Source organism: Mauremys reevesii, linkage group 15 (assembly GCF_016161935.1).
Source record: "Mauremys reevesii isolate NIE-2019 linkage group 15, ASM1616193v1, whole genome shotgun sequence".
In the NCBI taxonomy this organism is placed as follows: Eukaryota; Metazoa; Chordata; order Testudines; family Geoemydidae; genus Mauremys; species Mauremys reevesii.
The window spans coordinates 44,234,598-44,258,153 of NC_052637.1; the positions used below are offsets into that span (position 1 = coordinate 44,234,598).

Here is a 23,556-nt window from a genome sequence, read left to right on the forward strand (position 1 = left end):
CCCTTCACAATAGCAAACCTGGTCTCTGGATCCCACCTCCAGCCCTGCCCAGGGGGCAGAGAGCTCTGCCTGCCCTGGGGTTACAGCCGGGCAGATTGCTCCTCCGGCCCCGGGGCCCCAGCTGTGGTTCTGGGACCAGAGGAGCTCTCAGCTCTGCTGTGGGGCTTGAGGTGTCAGGGCCTCCCAGCAGGGCTCTTTCCCTATAACAAGCCCCTAGCTCTAATGACCAAATGGCTTGGATTCCCAGGGGTTCATTAGAGCGAGGGCATACTGTGTGTGCCCACCTAAGACCAGATGCTTCCTCCTCACTTGGTGGCAGATGCTTCCCCTTACACAGAAATGGAGCTCTTGTGTGACTGGCACCGTGGGACTACAGCCTGCTGTACTGGAAATGCAGGTGGTGGGCATGAAGGTGGCTTTACATTAGACTGTAAACGCTTCTGCCGTGGGACCTGTTCTTCCTAGCTGTTGGTACAGCACCCAGCGCAGGGGGGCCCTTCGGTGCCAATGCAATGCAAACAGTACAAGTTTGGTCTATTGGATATGGGTTTGGAGTCCTGTGCAGATTGGCTGGTTTTGCTGTATGTAAATAAACTCACCTGGTTTTACCTAACCTACTTGAAGTTTTGGGGCAGGGGCCAGTGCATCTGGGAAGCCCCTCACACACCTTCTGGGGCATTATAACAACTGTTTTGTATACCGCTAAGAAGCCTAAAGTGGCCTGCCCTCGGAAGACACGGCATTAAACCAGAGGGAGAAGGGAACTACACTCTGCTCTTTAATAAACTGATAGCAATGTTGAATCACTAACAAACCCCTCCACAGAGCTCCTGCCTGCAGATGGGCTCCAGTGGGCAGGCCTATTACCTCCTAGCCTAGAAGCAGCATAGGGCCAGCAGTCAAAGCAGGAAAAGGTGGGGTGGGGCGCTCCATCAGCAAGGCTGCCAAGGACAGGGGAGTCACAGGACAAATGTACTCTAGTAAACATGAGGCTGTGGTCTCTGCACATCCCAGCCCCCCAGCAGTACGTTCCTCCTGCCCCAGGGGGCAAGCAGGCTGACTCGCAGTCTGGAATGAATGAGAGAAAGTCCTGAATTCACAGTTTACTTTGCAATTCAAGGTACCAAAAGTCTGGGGCAGCTCCATTGCTACCACCAACCTGCTGGGAGCACACACTGTCTTGCTGCTGCCCCCCTGCTCTCATTCCCAGGTGGAGGGCTGATGAGACTGCTGCTCAGCTACCTCTCCTGCTCCTGGATCCTAGTCTTGGTGACAGAGTAGGTGTGAGCTGCCTGGAGTCAGAGTCAGCTCCCATCAGCTGGCAGGAAACACCAAAGCTGGACACAGCAAATTCATCTGGGATCCTTGAGAGTGGAACGAAGCCATTGCAGCACGTCGGACAGCCCCGTGCCGTCACGGGCGCTGGTCTCCACCACAGTGATGGGCTGGTTAGCACAGGTAATGATATCTTGAATCCGGAACAGCGATTTCATCTCCACCAGGGACATGTAGCAGGGCAGGTCACTGGAGCCACATTTGGGGATGGGAAGAAAGGGAGGGAGAGAGAGAGAGAGAGAGAGATTGTGCTAAACCATCAGTGACCCAACTTAGAGCAATTGGAATTTCTGTTGAGCCATCCCTGTGAGGGGCTGCACAGGGTGACTGGCCTTTTAGAGAGCATTAGGGCCAATTTACCCACAACTAAGGCTGGTCAGCCAGCCTTGGGGTTAATTGATTGCCCATGTGGTTGATTAGTCCTCAATTAGGGGTGCCTGACTGTAATAAAATAGCCAGAATTCAGTAAGGAAGGGAACCCAGCAAGGTGATGGGGGGGGCTCCTGGACAAAGGAGACTCCAGGCAAGAAACAACCCAATAAAATCATGGGAAACTGGATGAGAGCCGAATCCCAGCTCCGGGGAGTAGACCTGGTGAGATCTTTATGCTATGTTAGCCAAGGGACTGGTGAGAGTACTGCCCAGCTCTGGGGAGCACTGGGAAGGCCTTGAGGTAGTATTCTGCGTTAAGGGCAGAAGGACTGGTGAGAACAGTACTCCAGATCTGGGGAGGAGAGCTGGGGGGAGAGGTGTTGTGAACAAGGAAGATACAACGACCATGTAAGAGGAATCTCCAACTCTGGAGCTAGGAGTGGGACCCAGGACCTGAGTGGAAGCTCTTTCCTTGTTTGGGATTTGTTCTGTTAATTAAAGGGATATTCTTCAATGCAAGAATGTTTGGACTTAATTACAAAGACAGGTTGTGGAAGCTGAAGCAGCACCTCTAGTGCTGCAGCTGGTCACTTTAGGATGACAGAGGGCCCTCAGCGGAACCAGATGAAATGGATAATCTAAAACGGGTAGAGCATTCCCCCCAGCCTACCTGCCTCTCAGGGACTTATCTGGCTGCAGATGATGATATAGGCAAAAAGTGACTGCACCAGGAGTCCCAGATTTCCTCCCTTTGCCCTCCCCCATGGAAACTGATCACTTTCAGCCTGGAGGAATCCTTGCCTTACATCTTATTGAACAGGATCAGGACGGATGCCGAGGCAAGCTGCTCTGCGGAGAGAAGTGACAGGAGCTGGACGCAGGATGAAGAGATCTGGGTGGGGTTAGCCGCATCAATCATGAACTGGGAAGAAGCAGAGCGAAAGATCCAGGTGGGAAATTAATTAAAATGTAAGGCGGTCGCTTGGGAGATGTGGGTTACCCCACAGACCAGCTCCAGAAGGGGGAGTGGGAGGAGATTAAAACACAAGGGAAACGAAGTGAACCCCCGTAAGTGAGAGGCCCTGGTGTAGAGTTCTAGGGCCTGGGGGCCCTTCCCTGGATTTGGAGCCTCACTCCACAGACCACTTGATGGTTATGTGCCCCCCCGCTCCCCGCCATGCCTATAAACACACAGGGCCCCAGTTGCTCAGGATTAGCACAGCTCAAGATGATGGAGTCACCCTGCTGTAAAACAGGTGAGTGAGATTAGAATCAAGCCCACAAGGTGATCCAGAGGGATCTCACAAGCCCTGAGTGATAAGTTGCAGGGAGAAGCTGAGGCATGAAAAATGGAAGGCCAGTGAAGAGTCTGGCCCTGAGGTGAGGCGTTCCCTCACTCCATGGCCATTTCCACTCATTCGAGGACTTTGGACAGGGGGAGTAGGACCTGTGCTACTGTGGAAGGATTAGATTTTTTTCAATAAGTGTCAGTAAATGTCAATTTCACTGTACACACAAATGGGTGAAAAAATTATTTCCATTGATAAGTCAAATTTACAGATAGGCAAAGTAAGAAAAATGTTGCTTGAGAATGTGAGAGACTCAGAATTGTCTGACTCCCCCACCCCCATTTTCTCCAATTGTGAAAATTTAAATAAATAAAAATTTGAAAAAATGCTTAAAAATAACAGTGATATCTGCTGAAATGATTTTAAAAAAATCTATTTCTGCCAGGCCTAATTATGTCTAAACACCAGTGATTTCCCCTTAAGTGAGTATTACAATGCAAAGAACTTTACACAGTGACAGGAGACAGCGTGGTCTGAGCATGGCCAGGATTCCTGGGTTCTATTTCATTTTGCCATTGACTTGCTGTGGGGTCTTGGGAAAGTCACTTCCTCTCTCTCTGTGCCTCTGCCTGCCCAGCTGTACAATGGGATGTATCTCCCTCTCCCAGAGGGAGCTGTTACCATTACTCAGACATGGTGGGTCAATCAGCCCTCCACATGCAGTGCAAGGCAGTTCCAATGTAGCCTGAGCCAATGGAATGTCGGGTTAGATGTTGGTGATGGGCCAGGAAAAGGTCACATTCAGAATTCAGACCCAAGGGATCTGCACTCACCAGGACAGAGCTGCAGTCTCCATAGTAACTAGGCCAGATAGGGCCCATGCAGCCCCCCAGCTCCCGAATCGTGATCTTCTTCTGGATCAGAAGGTCAGTTAGATTTGTGCCTACCTGCAAGGTTAGATGACAACACCAGCCAGAGTCAGTCTCTGTAGAGACATTTGTGTTCCTCACAACCGAGTCCATCTCGTGTTAGTACATCACTGAACTGCTGGTTAAAAAGGTGACCCTTTGGGGCCTGTCTATGCTGTGAAAGAGCACTACGGCATGGGGGTAGGTGTGCTGCAAATGACACTGCCCTATTCATAAGGGAGAACCAGTAAAAGGAAGAGGATTGGATTGGATTACTAAGGCTGCAGTAAATCAAAGAAGAGGGGCAGCTATGGGAAGAAACTTCCCAGCAGAAGTTCAGTCAGCAGTCACCTGCAGGGGCCTCACCCACCATTCAGGGTTTAAGGGGGTGTCACATAGGGATGGGATTCCCTGGGACTGACCAAGTGGAGCAACATTGGCTGAACTGGTATCAGAAGGTTTCTGCTGATGTCTTCTGAGTGACGCATGCAGGTTCCTCCAAGACGGCCTTTTGTTCTGTGTAGCCGCTAGCCAGGCTGAGTCTCCCTGGCTCTGTTAACACCTTACTAACACAAATGCAACAGAATCCTGGCCCCACTGCCTCACATTGACCCACCCAGAGAGCAGCAGCCTGGCCCCTCATAAGGTTGATCTACAACTAGCTGAGCGGTGCTGGACAGAAGCCCTGGAGTCTGGTCTCGACTGAGCACTCAGCCATGGCCGCATCGGGCCAGCAAACGGCACCGAAGACCCTGACACTGTGAAATGCAGACAGGCCCAGCGAGCCAGAGCACTGCCCGGCCATACCGTGGGCAGTGTGGGGGGAGGCTCCCCAAGTTCTCGGGACCCATCCTTGGAGCACAGCTGTGCAGGAAGCTGTTAAGGAGCAGGGGAGGAAGGAAGATCATCACCAGACACTGCTTCGCCCAGGGGCCCGGGGCTGGAGCTCGGAGCACTGCCCCCCTCCCGGCTTGAGGGGGTTTCCATGTATACGGGGTTACAGTCTGGTTCAATGGCTCTCAGCCCCCCAGCACCTCCCCAGGGACCCCACGGCGCTGGCCAGAGACTAGAGCCGGGCATCGCCGCCCCGTCCCGGGAACGGGCACCCCGGGAACATGCCACCTCTGCATCCCCCGCCCAGTTCCCTCCGGGCACCCCCCGGAAACACGCCCCCCCTGCACCCCCCGCCCAGCCCCCTCCCCTGCCCCAGGCACCCCGGGAACACGCCCCCGGCACCCCCGCCCAGCCCCTCCCCGCTCCGGACACCCCGGGAACACGCCCCCGGCACCCCCGCCCCACTCCGGACACCCCGGGAACACGCCCCCGGCACCCCCGCCCAGCCCCTCCCCGCTCCGGGCACCCCGGGAACACGCCCCCGGCACCCCCGCTCCAGGCACCCCCGGGAACACGCCCCCGGCACCCCCGCTCTGGGCACCCCCGGGAACACGCCCCCGGCACCCCCCGCTCCGGGCACCCCCCGGGAACACGCCCCCCCGCCCCCCAGACTCCTGCGGCCGAGGCAGGGTCTCCCCGGGCGGGGCCAGGATATTCTGCAGCCGCTTCACCAGCAGGGTCTTGCCCACGCCCGAGGCCCCGAGCAGCAGGTACATGGGGCAGCGGGGCCCGGGCCCTTAGCGCAAGGCCATTACCATGGAGATGCGCTGCCCCGCTTCCATTGGCGGATGCAGCAGAGAAGCTGAGCGCTCACTGGTTGGTTGTCCTGTCTCTCTGATCTCCCGTTATCCAACCACGACCCGTTCAGAGGAAGCCCCGCCCCTGGCGGAAGGCGGAAGCGGAAGTGCGGCCTGTGGCGATCTGAGGCCGAGCGCAGCCGGGTCGGCTGGTTTCGGGGGCACCATGGGCAGAGGCGGCGGCACCTTCGAGCGGCTCCTAGGTACCGGGGGTCCCGGGGTGCGCGCGAGTCGGCACGTGACCTTTGACCCTCGACCCCGGGGGATTCGCCCCCCCACTCCCCCGCGCTCATGCCCCGCAGGCTCTGGGGCCCGGGAGCCAGGGCAGCGCTCGGGGCTGGGTCTGTGCGGCCCGGGGGGCTGGGTTCGGAGTCTGGCGGGGGCCTGCGGGGCTTAGCTGGGGGTGAATGACAACAGCCCGGGCTGAGGAACCGCTCCCCCACCTCGGAGGCCCGGCCCTGGCCTCTCCCTGTGAGAGGGGCCCAGTACCTGCCCCGAGGGCCCAGCGCAAAACAAGCTCCCTAGCCTGAGCCTGACCAAGGCGGGTTAACGCTGTACCAGCTGCTTCTCCTGGCCCCATCCTAGTCCTCCAGCTCTCGGGAGAGCCCTCTGCACAGGGCTAAGACCAAAGCAGACTGTGAAGAACTTCAAAAAGATCTCACAAAACTAAGTGACTGGGCAACACAATGGCAAATGACATTGAATGTGGATAAATGTAAAGTAATGCAGATTGGGAAAAATAACCCCAACTGTACAGACAATATGATGGGGGCTAAGTTAGCTACAGCTAATCAGGGAAAAGATCTTGGAGTCATCGTGGATAGTTCTCTGAAGACATCCGTGCAGTGGCAAGCAAAAAAGCAAACAGGATGTTAGAAATCATTAAAAAGGGGATAGAGAATAAGACGGAGACTATCTTATTGCCCTGATATAAATCCATGGTACATCCACATCTTGAATACTGCATACAGATGCGGTCTCATCTCAAAAAAGCTATACTGGCATTAGAAAAGGTTCAGAGAAGGGCAACTAAAGTGACTAGGGGTTTGGAACGGGTCCCATATGAGGAGAGATTAAAGAAGCTAGGACTTTTCAGCTTGGAAAAGAGACTAAGGGGGGATATGATAGAGGTCTATAAAATCATGAGTGATGTGGAGAAAGTGGATAAGGAAAAGTTATTTACTTGTTCCCATAATATAAGAACTAGGGGCCGCCAAATGAAATTAATGGGCAGCAGGTTTAAAACAAATAAAAGAAAGTTGTTCTTAACACAGCACACAGTCAACTTGTGGAACTCCTTGCCTGAGGCGGTTGTGAAGGCTAGGACTATAACAGGGTTCAAAAGAGAACTGGATCAATTCATGGAGGTTAAGTCCATTAATGGCTATTAGTCAGGATGGATAAGGAATGGTGTCCCTAGCCTCTGTTTGTCAGAGGGTGGTGATGGATGGCAGGAGAGAGATCACTTGATCATTACCTGTTAGGTTCACTCCCTCTGGGGCACCTGGCATTGGCCACTGTTGGTAGACAGGATACTGGGCTGGATGGACCTTTGCTCTGACCCAGTACAGCCGTTCTTATGTTCTTATGGAATCACTTTTTCACTTGAAGCCCCATGACAGTGATTTAAAGATCAACATCAATTATTTCACTGCTCTTCATAACAGGTGTCTCCAGCCAATGCATCAGTGTGGGCCGCGTTTGTGTATCTCACCATTCTGCCCCACAACCAAGCCTGACACCTGACTCCCACACTACCTGTGAGCAGGTATATGGTTATTCCAATACAGTGCTGGGAGGTGGCTCCTGATGCTCATGGCAGAATGGGACCTCTGGTTTCTGTCCCCTTTGTTCTCCCTTTTAGACCAGGTGCTTTTCCCTTACCTTGGAAAACCCACCTTGCTAAAGATCAAGTTCTGCTATGTGACTAATAGCCTGGTAGCAGAGTGGGAGGTTCAGAACTGTGTCAGGGAGTGTGATACACTCAGGAAGCATAAAATATTGTTAATTAGAAAAACAGGTGTAGCTGTTGTGGGATGAACAGAGGCTTGGTGTGGTGTCTAAATCATTCCTTTGACAAACCTGAAAATAACAACTATGATTGAAAGATTGAGAGTGGGGGAGGGGCCCAAGTTTGTTAGTGGGTTATGGACATCAGCTTGGACAGCTGCAGTGACAGGATGGTAAGACTGCCACATAGAAACCTAGATAGGTACAGAATATAAATCCTGAGTTATACTAGCAGTACCTAGGAACCTCTTTCTGCAGCTTCATAGGCCTAGCTGGGGAGGGGGGGGGGTCATAACTTACTTACTGCAGACTGAAGTGTAACAAGTTTGGGAATTGAGTCCTTACATTTTCAGGCGAGCAGGTCAATTTTGGTGACGGAGCACCATAAAAACCCTGTACTTACCCACAGTGAGTGGATGTGTAAGAACAACTTTTGTTTTGCTGTATGGGTTTTGAAACCAGAGGCACCTTGAAACCTCAAGGGACTTGGGAGGAGCCAAGCAGTTCTGATTAGCAGCACAAAAATACCAGGGATTGCAAAGAATCTGTGCAGTTACTGAGCGTCTGAGGGTCTGAATGACTGACGGGGAGTCACTGATCCGAGCGAGATCTCGTATGTGAATATAACTGAGAGGGTGAAACAGAGGCAGGCCAGTTCCGAACTAGCTAATGGATATTTCAATTCCTTGCAGATAAAGCTACCAGTCAGCTTCTGCTGGAGACAGACTGGGAATCCATCCTGCAGATCTGTGATATGATTCGTCAGGGAGACACTCAGTAAGTGCCATATCACTTCCTGATATGCTCTAAGCATTGACATCCTTTTCTGCCCTGCTCACTGCATGAAGGCTAAGAACATAGGCCTAGGCACCCTGGGTCAGCCCACTGGTCCACCCAGGCTGTTACTTTATGTGGGGCAGGTGACAATGCAATTCAGCATCTTGAGATAATGTTTCTGACTGGGGAAGCTGCAGCTCATGTTCTACCTGGGATCCTGAGAGAAAACGGGCCTTGAACATCACTGTTCTTCCTCTTTTTCTGCTTGGCTTCTGGAGTTGCCCATGCCATAAACTGTGTTCTTTCCCATTGCAAGGATGGGGTTAGTGGCCTATTAAGTGGCAGCTGGACTCTTCCTGCAGGTTCTCATCTGCCTGAAAAATATGTGTGCTCTCTCTCTTTTTCCAGAGCTAAATACGCAGTCGGTGCTATCAAGAAGAAAGTCAATGACAAGAACCCCCATGTGGCTCTCTATGCACTAGAGGTAACCTGAAGCCAACCCAGCAAAGTGAAGTCTCTCCAGGCCTCTAGTAACATGTAGCCCAGGTGGACGCTCACTCTTCCACAGACTTTTCTCTGAGGAATGAAGTCCCCAGGAGTACAGCTGACAGCTGTGCAGAGCTCACCCTCCTCTGATGCTGTAGCTTGGAGGGCGTCAACCCATGGCCTGTGATCTGCTGACCCTGTTTCTTTATTTCCAGCTGCCATACTGAATTAAACCTCTAAAAAAAGACATGAAATCCTGTCATGCTGTTGCTGTACCAAGCAGGTGGTTGCTGTAATTGCAAGTGGGACATTATGGGATCCTAAATGGCAGGGGGGCAAAGGCCACCAGTAAGTTCAGGGGGTGTTCCTTGTTATATCCCTACATTAAAGTGTGACCCTACTATTACCAAAAAGTCAAGACCCCCAGTTCAAGATGCTGCTGGGCTTTTGGAAGTAGCAGATGTTTCTCTGACTGAAGTTGGCACAAAGTGTTCTGGGTTAGATGGTGCCCCCTGGCTTGTGTGCAGGTTACAGTGCCCTGCAGACAGGTACAGTCCACGCTGCGACTCTGCTCTCATGCTGCTGGTCCTGGGCTCTGTAGGGGCTATGGGTATTAATCTAATCTAGTTCTTTTTCCTTGCAGGTCATGGAGTCTGTGGTCAAGAATTGTGGCCAGACAGTCCATGATGAGGTGGCCAATAAACAGACTATGGAGGAGCTGAAGGAACTATTCAAGGTAGAAGCACCTTGCTCACTTGTTTCCCTCTGGATAGGGTTGGGGGAGAAAGGTGGAGGCATTGAAACTGTAAATGCAGCATCTTTCTAGGTCACTGTTAACACAGAGGCCCTTGGGGATTTGGAAATGGGGCAGCAGGAGGGCATGGGAGAAACAGAGTGGGGAGCCCCTGTGTAGAAATCCATGTCAGAAGGAGCGAGCTGAACTGCTCAGGTGAACCACAGGGTCTGTGTTACTTGGAATTTCTCATGAAGCATCATGGGCAGCTCCAGGAACCAGCTGCTGGGGAGGGAGTGTCCTGAAAGCAAAGCTGCTGTCAGGCTGTGGAAGGAATGATGGCTAATACTGCAGCACATACTACACTGCTCTTTGGGGGCCAATTGATGGCAAGTCCTCACCTTGGTATTGGGCTTGGTTTAGTCAGAGCCAGCAAAGGCGAGTGAAAATACCCATCTGTGGGGGTGGAGGGGCTGGTAGGAAGAGGTGCTGGAGGGGGATGTGGGTTCTCTTCCCATAACCCAAGATGAGATGGAAAGTTTAAAACGAATAAAGAAATCCCTTTACTCTGAGTGTGTAACTAATCTATGGGACGAGCTGCTGTAGGATGTCGATGTCAAGCCAATAGCCGAGCAAGATTCAGAACTAAGCTTAGTGCTGGCATGAATGAGAACAACATGTTCAGTGACACCGGTGGGATGATGCTTACGTGGGCTCTTGATTCTCGCGTTCCGGGGCACAAGCCTGTCTCCACCCCAGCTAGAGAGGCGAAGACATTCTCCTGCCCCATCTCCAAGGCACACAGTGGGACAGGAGTACACAGCTGAGTTCAGTAAAGGGATTTTACTCCTTCCTCTGTAGCATCTACCACTGGCTGCTAGCCGAGGCAGGTGACTGGCCATGTCTAGCAGCTCCTGTATGAGCATTGCTAATTCTGTCAAGGAGTCTCTTCTACTGTCCTCTTCCTAGGAAGACTCTGGCCTAGTTCAGCTAGATCTGGTCTGACATAGTAACTGCTGCCTTGAGCCTGGCTTTTCTTGATTTACAGTGGCAGCCACTAAGTTAGGTGGCGGGGGCTGGTTTTCTGGCAGCCCTGGTATCCTAGAGTTCAGTGTGGCTTGAGCATACCGTCTGTGCTGGGGGCGGGGCGCATGGGGGTTCCCCAGACCTGTGCAAATGAGGGGCTCTGAGTCGGTCCATTTGAGCCCTGGAGCAGCCTCTCCTCAAGGGTGCTTTCTGTCTGGCCAGGCACTCATTGTGTACCCTGGGCTCCGTGGGTTGCTAATGCAAAGCATCTGTTATGTCACAGTCACTGCCTCTCTAGTGACTGACACCGTACTGAACGCAGGCTCATGGACTGCTCAGAGGGGCGTTCGGGTAGGTATTGAGCTTCCTGAATATATGATCAGATCAACAGTCTCTGATTCTTCTCAGGTTCTTATGTGAGCTGTGCTCAGAGCTCCCTAAATGCCCGAGGTGCATTCTTGCGCATTACTTTAGGGACTTTCGCTCTTCTGAATCCCTGACTGCTGCTGAAGTAACTTGGGTTGCCCCTTGGCTTTGGGGGTTCTGTCGTCACTCTCTTTGTGGTGCAGGCTCCTCTCAGGTCTGTCTGAGTTTGGAGCTGCAGATGTCTCTACAAACCTGTACTGAGCTCTCCCACAATTGAATGTGAAGCTTGAGAGTGCTTGGAATCTGCTTCTCTGCTTGCTGAGGGAATTTCCCGGAGCAGCCAGTCATGTGATTTGGTGATGATCAGCTGATGGCAGTGCCCCTCTTGGAGGCTGGTTCAGACTGAAACAGGCAGTGCGGAGCTGCTTGCAGCTTCCTGAGCTGCAGCGCCTCCTGCCTGCTGAAGGTCAGGAATTCCTCCCGTTGCCTGGGGTATGTTTGGAGTGTTCCTGACAGGGTGGGGTTGTGAACCGGAGTTAGTGTCTGTGAGCTGGGGGATGCTGGGACAAAGAGCCCCCACAACAGCCCGTGCTGGGCTCAGATGCTTTCCCCTCTGTGCAGAGACAAGTGGAAGTGAACGTTCGCAATAAGATCCTGTACCTGATCCAGGCCTGGGCTCACGCCTTCCGCAATGAGCCCAAGTACAAGGTGGTGCAGGACACCTACCAGATCTTGAAGGTGGAAGGTAAGGACTCCGTGGGGAAAAAGGGGCAGGTGAGTCTCCCATTGTGCTGACAGCCAAGCACAGAGGATGAGCCATGGGAGGGCAGGGAGCAGGCAGCAGTTCCAATCAGGTGTGGGAGAAGGGCTTGTACAAACGGGTTTACACACAGTGGCCTCCCTGCTACCTGATGGACCCGTTGGGGTGACTTGAATCCAGTTCCTGTTGCAGAGCAGCCTCCACCAAGTGGCTGCTTCACTCTGGTCCTGCAGCCCACTAGGAATGATGTGGTTTGGCAGCAAGTCCCTGGAAGCCAGAGCTGGAATGTTCTCCTAGGAATGAGCACGTCCTCCTGGGAATGGCTCCGTTCCTGGGCACTGTTCCTGGGGTGGGCAGCTGAGAACTTGGATGTGTGTCTGGATTTCCCCAAAGTGCTGGGTGCATTGGAAGGCAGTGCCTGTGATTTTGGGCATTAACTCCCCTGATTCTGCCTGGGATGAGTGGCTGCGAATCTGTGGGAGTCCCATCCTGGCAGGAAATGCTGCATTTCTCACCCTGATCTCAGGCTTCGAACATATGTTTTACCAAAGGGTCCCAGTTGCCTAATCTGAGTGTGTGTGGCCGGGGTTGTGCTCTGCATTCGGAGTAGACTTGCCAGACCTGGGAGCAGAGGAATGCCCTAGGATCTGTTCATCGATGTACGGACACTCGCTCTCCCAGCTCCCCTGTGAGGCAGGTGACTGTGGCTCAGGTTAAGTGATTGCTTAGAACTCCTGCACAAATGGCAAAGCGGGGACTAGAACCTAGGAGCCCTGCCTCTGTCCCCAGCTCTGAGCACTAGGCCCCACTGCCTCCAGTCTGGTGGGACCCCACTTTACAGTGAGATGTTGTTCCACTCTTCCTGCAGGTCATGTGTTCCCAGAATTCAAGGAGAGCGATGCCATGTTTGCTGCAGAAAGGGTGAGCTCCCCAGGGCAGAGCAGTGGGGAGGAGCTCTGGCATTACGGAGGGGGCTGCTGCTGTCATTTCTGTCCGACCCTTTAACTGGTGGTTAAATAACATCAAATCCCAGAATCCCAAAGCACCTTCTGTGTGTTGTACAGCTGCCTGGATTCTATACTCCTCACCGGGGTGCAGCCAGCCCTGGGGCGGGGGAGACAGTTCAGGAAAGGAAGTGCTGAATCCCCTCTCCCCTGGGCCTGCCCTGGCAGGGAGCCAACCCAGAGCACATAGAGATCAGTGATCCCACATGAGGGCAGCCTCCTAGTCCTGTGGCTTGCCCAGGGCTCCTGCCCAGCATGCTAGGGCGTCACTGGCTCAGCACAGGAGCATCTGACCGTGACTCACTTTTGCGCCAGTGGCCACGGAGCAGACTTGCAGGGGAGAGCGCCTCCTGCTGCGGGGGTCTCCCCCATCCAGGGAATGGCCTGGCTTGGGCTAGCCAGTGGGAGCTCCAGGGTGGCAGCCCGAGAGGCCCTCTGGAGCCAGCATCAGGGCTCTGGGTGCTAGGCCCTGGTCCTTTCCTTATGCAGGTTTCTGTGCTCTGGCAGGCTCCTGACTGGGTGGATGCTGAAGAGTGTCACCGATGTCGAGTGCAGTTTGGGGTTGTGACCCGCAAGGTGGGTGCTGCTGCTTATTCCTCTTTAGTTCCCTTCCCTGCATGACACCGCTGGGGACTTGGTCTCCTCCTCCTTTGCCCCGCAGTGTGGGCTTGGCTGGGAAGCTGAGCTTTAGGGGAAGGTGGTCAGCAAGCACCCTGTGCAATGGCCATGGAGGGGCACAGCCCTGGTACTGGGAGGGTGCCTCCTAGTACCAGCTGCCAAGGCTGACCTCATCCCTCTCTTTGTTTGCAGCATCATTGCCGGGCCTGTGGGCAGATCTTCTGTGGAAAGTGCTCCTCCAAGTACTCCACCATCCCCAAGTTTGGCATTGAGAAGGAGGTGCGGGTGTGTGAGCCCTGCTACGAGCACCTCAACAAGTCAGTATCTCCAGGGGGTTCTGCACACCGCACGTGGGTTGGAGCGGCCAGGGCTGGTGGTTGGCATGGGGCCTGCCTTCTGGAGCAAGGAAGGGTCACCTCAGCCCCGTGTAGTGGAGCCTCTCTGAGTCGGGTTCCCCAGGGGCTGGGCAGCCTGGCAGGAGACGGGAGGGATTCAGGAGATGGCACTCAACGATGGGAGTGTACAGCTGACGCCAGGGACTGGCTCTGCTGCCTCCATTGCCCCCATCCACTGACTGGTAGCTGGGAGCTGCGCTCCTTGTTGGGGATGGGGTGGGGAGGGCGTGTTGTGCCCCGGGCTGGGGTGGAGTAGGGCCATGGCCCTCACTGGGACTGGGACAGGATGGGGCCAGGCAGGGCTCAGAAATGCTGCCTGTAGGCCCGGGTTTCTACTGTCACCTCTATCTGATTGTAGGAAAGCTGAGGGCAAAACTGCTGCCACCACTGAGCTGCCACCCGAGTACCTGACCAGCCCCCTTTCTCAGCAGTCCCAGGTAAGTGGCTGGCTGGCTGTCCTGCCTGCCAGAGGTCTGAGCTTGGCTGCAGGCAGGGTTAGCCCCAGCAGTTCCCTTCTCCTCCTGCTCACTGTCCCACTGAGCAGCCCCCCTCTCCATCTGCAGCTGCCCCCGAAGCGTGACGAGACGGCCCTCCAGGAGGAGGAGGAGCTCCAGCTGGCCATCGCCCTCTCGCAGTCAGAGGCCGAGGAGAAGGAGAGGATGGTTTGTACCCAGCTCTAGGGCTGCGTGAGGGCGCACTGCCTGGATGCTCTCCAAGCCTCTGGCAGGTTACTGCTGTGGGCTTTGCACCAGCACCAGCCGGTCCCCAGCCCTGGGCTGGTCGGAGCCCTTCCCTGGGGCATAGTGGGTCAAGGGGGGTGCTGTGCTGCAGGTCTAATCCCTGCCATGGGTCTGGGGTGAGGGTCTCTTTCACCAGGCTAGTGAGGGCTGGTGCTGATCATGCCAGTGGGGCAGGGCCTGGCAGTTGTTAGCTGTGCAGACCCCATGCAGACACTAGCAGCTCCTGCCTCCCAATGGCTAGTGAATGTGCAGTGGCTGGGCCTGGCCCGTGCGAGGTGCCTCGCCCTCCAAGCCAGGCTTGTCTCGAGCTGTTGAGCTGGACAGTTCTCAGGGCTGATCTTGTACCTCCCTCTGCAGAGACAGAAAACCACCTACTCTGTGTACCCAAAGGCTGAGCCAACGCCTGTCACCTCATCCGCACCCCCAGTCAGCACCCTCTATTCCTCCCCTGTGGTAAGTGCACAGCTGCCCTGTTGGGTCAGCACCCCCAGATCTCTCTGTCAGGTCACCGGGGTAAATCCTTGCTCAGAGGGAACCAAAGCCGTGAGAGCATGGCACTGAAAACACTGCTGTGCTGGGGGCACCCAGGAGACCCTGCTCTAAACACTGGGTGCACTATTCCTCTGCTGCATGGACAGGAGGTGAATCACCGCCTGGCTGAAGGAAGAAAGAAGTGCCCGCTGTCCCTCCCAGTTCTGCACTCCTGCTGTTGCCTGGCACTGGGTGGCAGGATATGCACAGGTCTGGGCAGGGTATCTGTCATAGCAGTGAGTTGTGTAGTGGGCTGCGGAGTCCTCGTGTGTCTCTAAGATCTGACGTCCCCCCTTCTCTCTTTTTCTCCCCAGAACTCCTCTGCTCCACTGGCTGAGGACATCGACCCCGAGGTAAGGACACAGGCCCTTCTGGCGCACAGCGTAGGCTGGTTCCCAGTCAGGCTTGGGCGCTGATCTTCTCCCTCTGCTTTTCCCGGCAGCTGGCTCGGTACCTGAACCGTAACTACTGGGAGAAGAAGCAGGAGGAGGTTCGCAAGAGCCCCACCCCGTCTGCTCCACTGTCCCTCTCAGAACCAGCTGCCCAGCCTGGGGAAGCTCATCCCATGCCGCTCGGTGTCGTGGAGGTAAAATAGGGGCCCGATCTCACACCCGTCTCTCTGAGGTCTGGCGGGGTCAGTTTGAATCAGTGCTCCCTGGGAATTGCCTGGAACCAGCCTTGCCCCGGTCATGAAGCACAAGTCCGGCTCCGGTCTAGGTGTGGGTTGTGGATCCCCACTCCTGAGAGGGCGGGGCTCAGGGGCTGACTGTGCTGCCCTGTGTCTCCAGCAGCAGTACCAGAACGGGGAGTCCGAGGAGAACCACGAGCAGTTCCTGAAGGCTCTGCAGAATGCCGTCACCACCTTCGTCAACCGTATGAAGAGCAACCACATGCGGGGCCGCAGCATCACCAACGACTCAGCCGTGCTCTCCCTCTTCCAGTCCATCAACAACATGCATCCCCAGCTGCTGGAGTTGCTCAACCAGCTGGACGAGCGCAGGCGTAGGTGGCTTCTGCTCCATTCCTCGGGGTAGGACACGACTGCTCCCTGCCAATGGCTTGTGAGCAGCTCTCTGGGACTGTGTGGAGACTGCCGGGGGGGTGTCTCTGTGGAGGAGCATACCCCATGGGGGCCGCCTGCTCTGTCTGGAGGCAGTTAGTGCTCAGGGCTGGGTGAGCTCAGCAGATAGCAGGCCTGGATGCTGCCTTGCCCTGCAGGAGCCTGATGCTGCGTTTTTCTCCCCAGTGTACTATGAGGGCCTGCAGGACAAGCTGGCACAGATCCGGGATGCCCGCGGGGCCCTGAACGCTCTGCGGGATGAGCACCGCGAGAAGCTGCGCCGGGCGGCCGAGGAGGCAGAGCGCCAGCGCCAAATCCAGCTGGCACAGAAGTTGGAGATCATGAGACAGAAGAAGCAGGTGAGGCAGGGAAGTCTTTTCCAGGTGCCTCATGGAGGGCAGGTGTCGTGCCAGGGCCATTCCCAGGGCTTGCTGGTGGCCATGGCAGCTGTTCCAGTTTGTGCCCTGGGCTGGGCGGCTCTTGGGTGGCTGGAGGCAGCACTGTTCTGTGGAGCGGGTGGAGTCTCTGGGGTTGGCCTTGGTGTATGAGCTGCATGGCCAGGCTCCTGAGGTGTGTGGTGGTGCCGCTCCCTGCAGGAGTACCTGGAGATGCAGCGGCAGTTGGCCATCCAGCGGCTGCAGGAGCAGGAAAAGGAGAGGCAGATGCGCCTGGAGCAGCAAAAGCAGACCATCCAGATGAGAGCCCAGATGCCAGCTTTCTCTCTGCCGTATGCCCAGGTACAGCAGCCATGCCAGGGAGCCCTCCCATGAGCACTCTCCTCAGAACTCTCCCCTTCACGCTCTCTCCTTTTTGCAGCTCCAGGCCATGCCAGCAGCAGGAGGGGTGATCTACCAGCCATCCGGTCCCACCAGCTTCCCAGGCACCTTCAGCCCCGCAGGCTCTGTGGAGGGCTCTCCCATGCACAGTGTGTACATGAACCAGCCAGCTCCAGGCAGCACTGGCCCCTACGCACCGATGCCTGTTACAGGGGCAGGTGAGAGCCTGGGCCATGCAGAGGTAGGCAGGACTGGAATGCAGCAGCAGTCACCTCACTGTGCCCTCTCTGCTCCAGATCCCAACATGGTGAATGCCTACGTGTACCAGGCAGGAGCAGGAGGCGGGCAGGCAGCACCGCAAGGGCAGGTGGTTCCCACCACCAACCCAGCCTACTCCTCGTATCAGCCGACACCGACACAGGGCTACCAGGCAAGTGAGCAGAGCGCTGGGTCCCCCTCGCCCGCGGTGTGCCGTACTCGCTGTAAATCTGGAACACAGGACTCTGCAGTGGGTGGCACAGGCTGTCCCCTCCCAGGCTCTCGGGATCCCCTGCCGCACAGTGGGGGTGGGGGATCAGTCCCAGATTGCCTGGGTCTCCCCTGGTGTCCCCTGTGGGATGGGTGCTCCCTGGACCCTGAGGGTGCTGGGGGAGAGCTGCGTGGCTGCCTGGGGTGCCCCACGCTCACCCTGTGCTCTTCCCTGTAGAACGCTGCGTCCCAGTCACAGAGCGTCCCTGCCATCTCGCAGGCCCCCCAGTCTGGCACCATGGGCTACATGGGGAGCCAGGCTGTCTCCATGGGGTACCAGCCCTACAACATGCAGGTGAGCACCCCCCAAGGGTGACTGGCTCGGTGCCCTCTTGCAGACTGGCTTGGGGGTGGGGGTTGGTTCCATGGAGGCTGCTCACCAGCCAGGGAGTGAGCGTAAATGGGGCCTCGGCTGGCACTTGTGGGGGAAGGGCGATAGGGCTGGATTTTCTGTATCCCCTTGACCCATGTAGGAGACGTACCCTGGCCCTTCACTGCTACTGTTCTGAGCCCCAGGTCCCTGGCAGCGTGGGCCCACTGGGCCTGGCTGGGAGCTTGAGGGTCTTTGCCCCCTCGGTAAGGGGCAGTGGTCTGGCGGCCACTCTGATTGCTCTCCCCTGCCCCCACTCTAGGGCCTCATGTCGACCCTTCCTGGGCAGGAGCCGGCTCTGAGCAGCCTGCCACCCCAGCAGACTTACCTCTCGGGACAGCAGCCCATGTATCAGCAGGTGAGTCTGCCAGCCCTGCATGAACCCGGCATCTCCTCGTCACCCTCACTTCAGCTCCCTCCCCAGGCAGTCGGTCGCAAACTGCCCTGATTACCCCCCTCCCTCTTATCGCCAGGAGCCTTGGCTGTGGCCCTGCCTCCCCTATGCAGGGCGCTGAGACCTCCAGATCCAGGTGTATTCACCTAAGGGCTGGGCATGGGTGCGAGTGACCAGCTGGGGTGGGGCCCTGTGCCGCCACCAGCAGCCCTCTGGGTAAGGTTTGTGGGAGGGGGGTGCCAAGTGAAAACTGCCTCTTAACAAAGGGTTTGGCTGTTCCAGATGCCGCCCCCTGGAGGGCCCCCCCAGCAGCAGCAGCCGCCTCAGCAGGCCCCGTCGCAGGTACAGCAGGCCCAGGGCAGTGGCGAGGCCCAGCTCATCTCCTTTGACTGATCTCGGCGAGGGGGCTGCCCAGTGTAACACTATTGTCTGCAGGAATCACTATGTACTTAACTAGCCATTTCTGTCTCTTCCCTGCCCCCTTCCCTGTGGAATGGCCCTACTCAAGGGGAGGGTGGGACCCTGGGGCCCCACCAGCTGGCATGCACCCTCCTGGCCTGGCAGGGGCCTCCCTGCTGCTCTGGCTCCCTGTGGCTTTTTCCCTGCGCTGTCCCCGCCTGGCTGAAACGAGCCATGGTTGCTGGAAGTGAAACCCGTCCCCGCCCCGACAGGGAGAACGAATGGGCGCTTGGCCCTTCACGAAGAGACTTCTGCAAGGCAGAGGCTGCAGCCTGGCTGCTGGGCTTCCCCCCAGGGCTCCGTGGGCAGGATGGTGACTGGGAGCCAGGCCTGAGAAGAGCTCCAGGAGAGTGAGCAATAATGCCACAGGCCAGGGCCTCCCTTCCCTGCTCTGCAGCAGGCGAGAGATTTAATCATGCCCCAAGTACTCGCTGCTGCCTTGACCCCAGAACAAAGCGGGCAATGAGATCTGATGCAGAGCTGCCCCTGTGCACAAAGCTCGGCTTCTGCCACTATCCCTCTCTGCACAGTGTGCACCATGGCTGGCTCCTCCTCTGCCCCAGTAGGAGCCTCAGCCCCTCACCACAACTTGCACCCCCCACCCTGATCCCCTGCCCCTCCATGGGAGCCTGGCCCTGTGCTTGCATTCCATGCTCCTGGGAGCTCAGGCCCTTCCGCATGCCCTATGCCCATATCCTCCACCCCCTCCTTGGGAGCCTGGCCCTCCCTGCTTTTTGAACACTCATCTCTCATACGTAGTGGTGGAGTAGCCAGAATGGAAACAGTGACAATAAAATGTATTTAAAGAGCTGTTGCTCTGGGCCTGGTGCTGCTGTTCCTGCGAGAGCAGGGCCACTGCAGAGGGGTTTGGTGGAAGGCTGCTTGGCAGGCAGTGAAGCGGGGCTGTAACATGCTCCAGTGGTGATGCCTTCGGTGCCAAGTAGGGCCACTCCTCCTGCCCCCATATGTGCGTAAGAGCAGACAGGGTCAGCCTGAAGGGAAGGAGGATCCCTGCCTGGGCCTCTCACGCTGCAGGGGCTTGGATGCACTGCTCACTACTCCTAGGCTGCTGGCCTCAGTGCAGGCCCCAGGGAGCAGCTACCCTCAGCCCATGGCAGAGACAGATTAATTTAAAAGCAATTTATTCTTGGGTGTCCCTATCCCATTGGCTTCAGGCAGCCATGCTCAAACATCCTGCAGCCCCGCTGGGCCTATGCCAGCTCCAGCTCCCTCCTCTGAAAAATCAGGCAGTTGGTGTATTCTGGCATTTCCAGCTGGCAATGAGGAAAACCGGCATTAAGGTGCAGAACAACCAGGCTTCTGAAGGGCTTTAGAGAAGCAAGCAAGGCCTCCAGGTGTGAGCTGCAGGGTTGGAGTAGAGCTGTGTGTGTGGAGGGGGGCTGAAGTGCAGCGGGCTGGGGCCAGCTGCAGTGCTGTGGCTGGAGAAAGTTTGCCACTGCCTGCTCATGCTGCCAGTCCCCCATTTTCATAGGAAGTACAATTCAATTCAGCAGCTTCTAGGCTCCCTGCAGCTTAGCCCCAAGCCTTGAAACCTGCCTGTTTCCCACACCACACTGAACCTTACCATACGCTCGAGGGGCAGTGCGTTGGGGGTGGCCAGCTGCCGCAGCTCCTCCACATCCCGCAGCCCCCAGCCTGGATTCCTGCCAATCAAAAAAACAAGAGAAGGCTGGAGAGGCACAGAGCAGTGTGCCGGTCTCTGGGGTGGATATGGCTGCCCTGGACTTTCCAAGGGGTGGGGCTGGCCTCATCCCCAGCTGCTGCCACGTGATGAGTTCCAGCCAGCCCTGGGATATAAATGGGTATGCTGCCTGGGGAAGAGCCTCCTGCAGAACACAGCCTGTGCCTGTAAGTAGGAGCCCATCCTGGGGAAGCTGCCAGAGGTGGCTTGTGCTCTCCCAGGTCGGGGAGACAGTTGCACCTGGGAACAGGACGTGATGTGTCCAGGCTAGAGCCCATTGCCTGTGGGCTGGATGCAGATTTGACCCCTTCAAGGCTTTCACAGGGCAGGCCAGCCCCTAACTACCACAATGCAGAATTGCTGGAGCCCCTGGGAAGAATTCAGCTCCTGGGGCACACCTCACCTCTCCTGGAGCTTCTCCTCCAGCTCCACATTGCATTCAGGGCTGATGATCCCATTGATGGCAAAAGGCTGCAGGCACAAAGTGCAGTCAGAGTCGCTCCTTGCCCTTCCCCAGTCCTCCCTTCCATGCCCTGAGGAGGTGGGGGCAGCAGCTGATGGATGTTTAACCCCTAGGCTTTATTTGATTTCAGGCCTCTCCCATGGGGTCTGGACATGGCATTGCCAGATCCAGCAGGCAGGGCTACAGGAGGGGTAAGATGTAATACAGTGTGGGCTAGGACAATAGCAGCCGGTGCCTGCCACCTCGCTGGAGGAGCTGCGCGGAGCTCTGGGGACCCGCATCCCCATCTGCTGCTCAGCAGATTGCACAGCCTGTCCTCGGGGGAGGGAAAACACAGGCTCCTGGAGACCGTGCAGGGGTCCCAAGACCTCTCTGGTGGTCCACAAAGGGGCCTTGGGCTTCAGATTCCTGGAAAGACATACCGGGTAATACCCTCCTGCTGCTGGGGGGGGGTGGGGGGCATGCAGCAGAGGTTGCTGGTTGGGATTCTATTCTGCATACTTACCCCATAGATCAGGCACACTCCCCCAGGCTTCAGCAGCTGGCCCATGCCCTGGAATAGTCCCTGAAATGCAAAGGCAGGATGTCATCCAGGTGGGCACGGGGGGGCTGAGCCCAGGGCAGGGCCTGCCCCATATCCCAGTAGGAGCAGGACAAGGTGCCAGCACTGCTCCTCCCAAGCAATAATCCCTTGGGGCGACGCGGGGTGCAGGCCTGAAAGGGAGAAAGAATGTTGTTCCCACAAAGGGTTGCTTGCTGTGGCGCCCCCATGTTCCCTGCAGGGCTCAGTTTGTCCATACATGCACACCTCCAGGCCTTGGGCAAGGAAGTGCAGCAGATTGAGGATGATGATGACATTGCAGCAGCCCTGGCTCAAGCCTGCCCACTGGTCCCAGGGCTGAGAAACATCAATGGCCAGCGGCGTCTTCACGTTCTGCACCTTGGTGGCTCTGATGTAGTCAGAGATGCTGGAGGAAGAGAGACAGGTAAACCGGGAGAGGCTGCTGGTGTGTGTCTGGTGGTGCTGAACTGCACCCAGACAACGGCTGCCGCCTCCTGCTCCCACAATGGGAGATGCTGCAGGAGCTGCCCTGAGGTGCCAGGCTGGGATCCATTTAGCTACTGCCAGGGCCACAGTACTGCCAGCATCACCCTGCAGTGCAGGCAGTGGCTGTCTTGCTGATTCCAGGGCAGGGAAGAGGTGCATTCAGCTAGACCCTTCCCCCTCCATTAAAAGCCACAAAGGGGCAGGAAGTGAGGCCTTGTAGGGGATGCATCTGGCTGCTCTCACCCAGACCATGGGCAAACACCATCTCCCTCCCTGTTTTGCTGTAAGCACTGATGCCTGGACCAAGAAGTACCCAGCATGGCAGCTGCCTCCAAGGGAGTGCAAGAGGAGGGATAGGGCTGCAGAAGAATTGCAAGCGAGGTGGGCCATGCAGCCTAAGCCCAGCAGCTCTACAGATGTGTCTCCTTGCCCTTGGAATTTGTCCTGTGCTGGGGCCACTATAAGTGTCACCCCAATGAAAGCTGTTATAAGCCCATGGGGGTGGGAGTCACTGCTAGATGGCATGTTCCCCTCCCCCTCCCCGATGCAGGTGTTATATGTTCTGATTAGCCTAAGCCTGAACAGCCTAGAAGGACTTAGCAGGGTTTGCACAATTTCCAAAGGCGAAGTGAGCACAATCCCCTGCTGAACACCAACAGACCCTTGTTGTCACTGACTGAAGTGGCAGTGTTTGAGAGCTGGGGCCTACCCCCCCACCCCTGTGGACTGGGGAAAGGAGCTGGCAATGCTGTGGGAACAGCAGGTCAGGGCCTTTGTGCTCCTCACTACAGACTCCCCACCATGTCTGTGATTGGAGCTGTAGGCAGCCCCACCACCATGGGAGTGAAATCCTCAACTCCCCAAATCCTTCCTCGTACGAAGCAGTCAGCAGCCTGTCAGCAGCCAGGATGGGGACACGAGCAGCTTCCATGCTGTGGGGTGCTGTCCCTGCCTCTGCCCAGGGATCCTGGAAGGACCAGACACAAGACGTACCTCTCATGGGCAGAGGGGCTGACTTCTGAAGGCTGCCAGGTGACATTAGGCAGGGCTTGGGCAAAATGCACCACATGTTGCCCAGTCCCAGAGGCCAGCTCCAGCCCAAAGGCTTGGCTTGTATTATCCACGGAGTCAGCCAGCACCTCCAGGATCAGCTCCTTATTCCTCTCTGCCATGGGAGACACCAGCATCTTCTGCCACTGACCACAGGTCTTGAGGTTTCCACTAGAATGGGGCTGCCTGGATTTCTGCTCCTGCCTCTTGTGTGACGGGGCTGGCTCTGCTCACAGAGGGCCCGGCTTAGATTTATTACGGCAAAGGAGATTACTGAGTGACGCTTGGCCCGGGAGAGCGGCTGCTTAGGTGGGGCGGACAGATGGGGGAAAGGCCTGTGTGGTTTCTCCAGCCACGGGAGGCCAGCAGGGTGTCCAGGCCCCAGCCCTACAGCCACGGTTCAGGGCCTCAGCGTGTCTCTTTGGCCCCGGCTGGGAATGCTGCCCAAGGCAGCGTGTCCCCGCTGGGCGCAGCCCCGAGGGCAGGGCCCGCAGCACCCCACAGAGCCCAGGCTCACACAGCAGGGCATGGAACCCAGGCGTCCTGGCCACGCCCTCGCACAGGCCCCGCCCCTGTCTGCGCCTCCGCGGCCACTGCCGATCAAGTTGCTCTTGTTGCGGAAGCGGTGCATGCTGGGTAGTGTGTAGTCGTTACTCGGAGGATTT

At 56.6% G+C, this 23,556-nt stretch overlaps 2 protein-coding genes across 9 annotated transcripts; one reads left to right on the top strand and one right to left on the bottom strand.

Moving 5' to 3' along the window:
* Positions 1–760: 760 nt before the first annotated feature.
* Positions 761–23,541, bottom strand: ARL16 (ADP ribosylation factor like GTPase 16). Of its 6 annotated transcripts, none has more exons than XM_039502443.1 (8): positions 23,409–23,541; positions 21,602–21,761; positions 21,299–21,358; positions 20,734–20,801; positions 20,214–20,292; positions 3,830–3,943; positions 2,514–2,629; positions 761–1,524 (listed from the first exon to the last, which is right to left on the bottom strand). In XM_039502443.1, the coding sequence occupies exons 3-8, from the start codon at positions 21,341–21,343 to the stop codon at positions 1,353–1,355; spliced, it is 594 nt and encodes a 197-aa protein (XP_039358377.1). In that variant the 5' UTR covers positions 21,344–21,358; positions 21,602–21,761; positions 23,409–23,541; the 3' UTR covers positions 761–1,352. The 6 variants fall into 6 exon arrangements, with proteins under 6 accessions (XP_039358377.1, XP_039358374.1, XP_039358375.1 ...); XM_039502440.1 differs by having other exon boundaries at positions 22,835–23,518; XM_039502441.1 differs by lacking the exon at positions 21,602–21,761 and having other exon boundaries at positions 23,409–23,528.
* Positions 5,648–19,442, top strand: HGS (hepatocyte growth factor-regulated tyrosine kinase substrate). 3 transcript variants are annotated; one of them, XM_039502437.1, is made up of 21 exons: positions 5,648–5,798; positions 8,298–8,382; positions 8,791–8,866; positions 9,512–9,604; positions 11,615–11,738; positions 12,622–12,674; positions 13,265–13,333; positions 13,568–13,692; positions 14,129–14,207; positions 14,334–14,432; positions 14,868–14,963; positions 15,356–15,394; positions 15,484–15,627; positions 15,830–16,043; positions 16,288–16,460; positions 16,698–16,838; positions 16,918–17,095; positions 17,174–17,307; positions 17,584–17,700; positions 18,038–18,133; positions 18,452–19,442. In XM_039502437.1, exons 1-21 carry the CDS (start codon positions 5,762–5,764, stop codon positions 18,560–18,562), a joined length of 2,283 nt encoding a protein of 760 aa, XP_039358371.1. In that variant the 5' UTR covers positions 5,648–5,761; the 3' UTR covers positions 18,563–19,442. The 3 variants fall into 3 exon arrangements, with proteins under 3 accessions (XP_039358371.1, XP_039358372.1, XP_039358373.1); XM_039502438.1 differs by having other exon boundaries at positions 15,833–16,043; XM_039502439.1 differs by lacking the exon at positions 5,648–5,798 and adding an exon at positions 7,319–7,363.
* Positions 23,542–23,556: the final 15 nt, after the last annotated feature.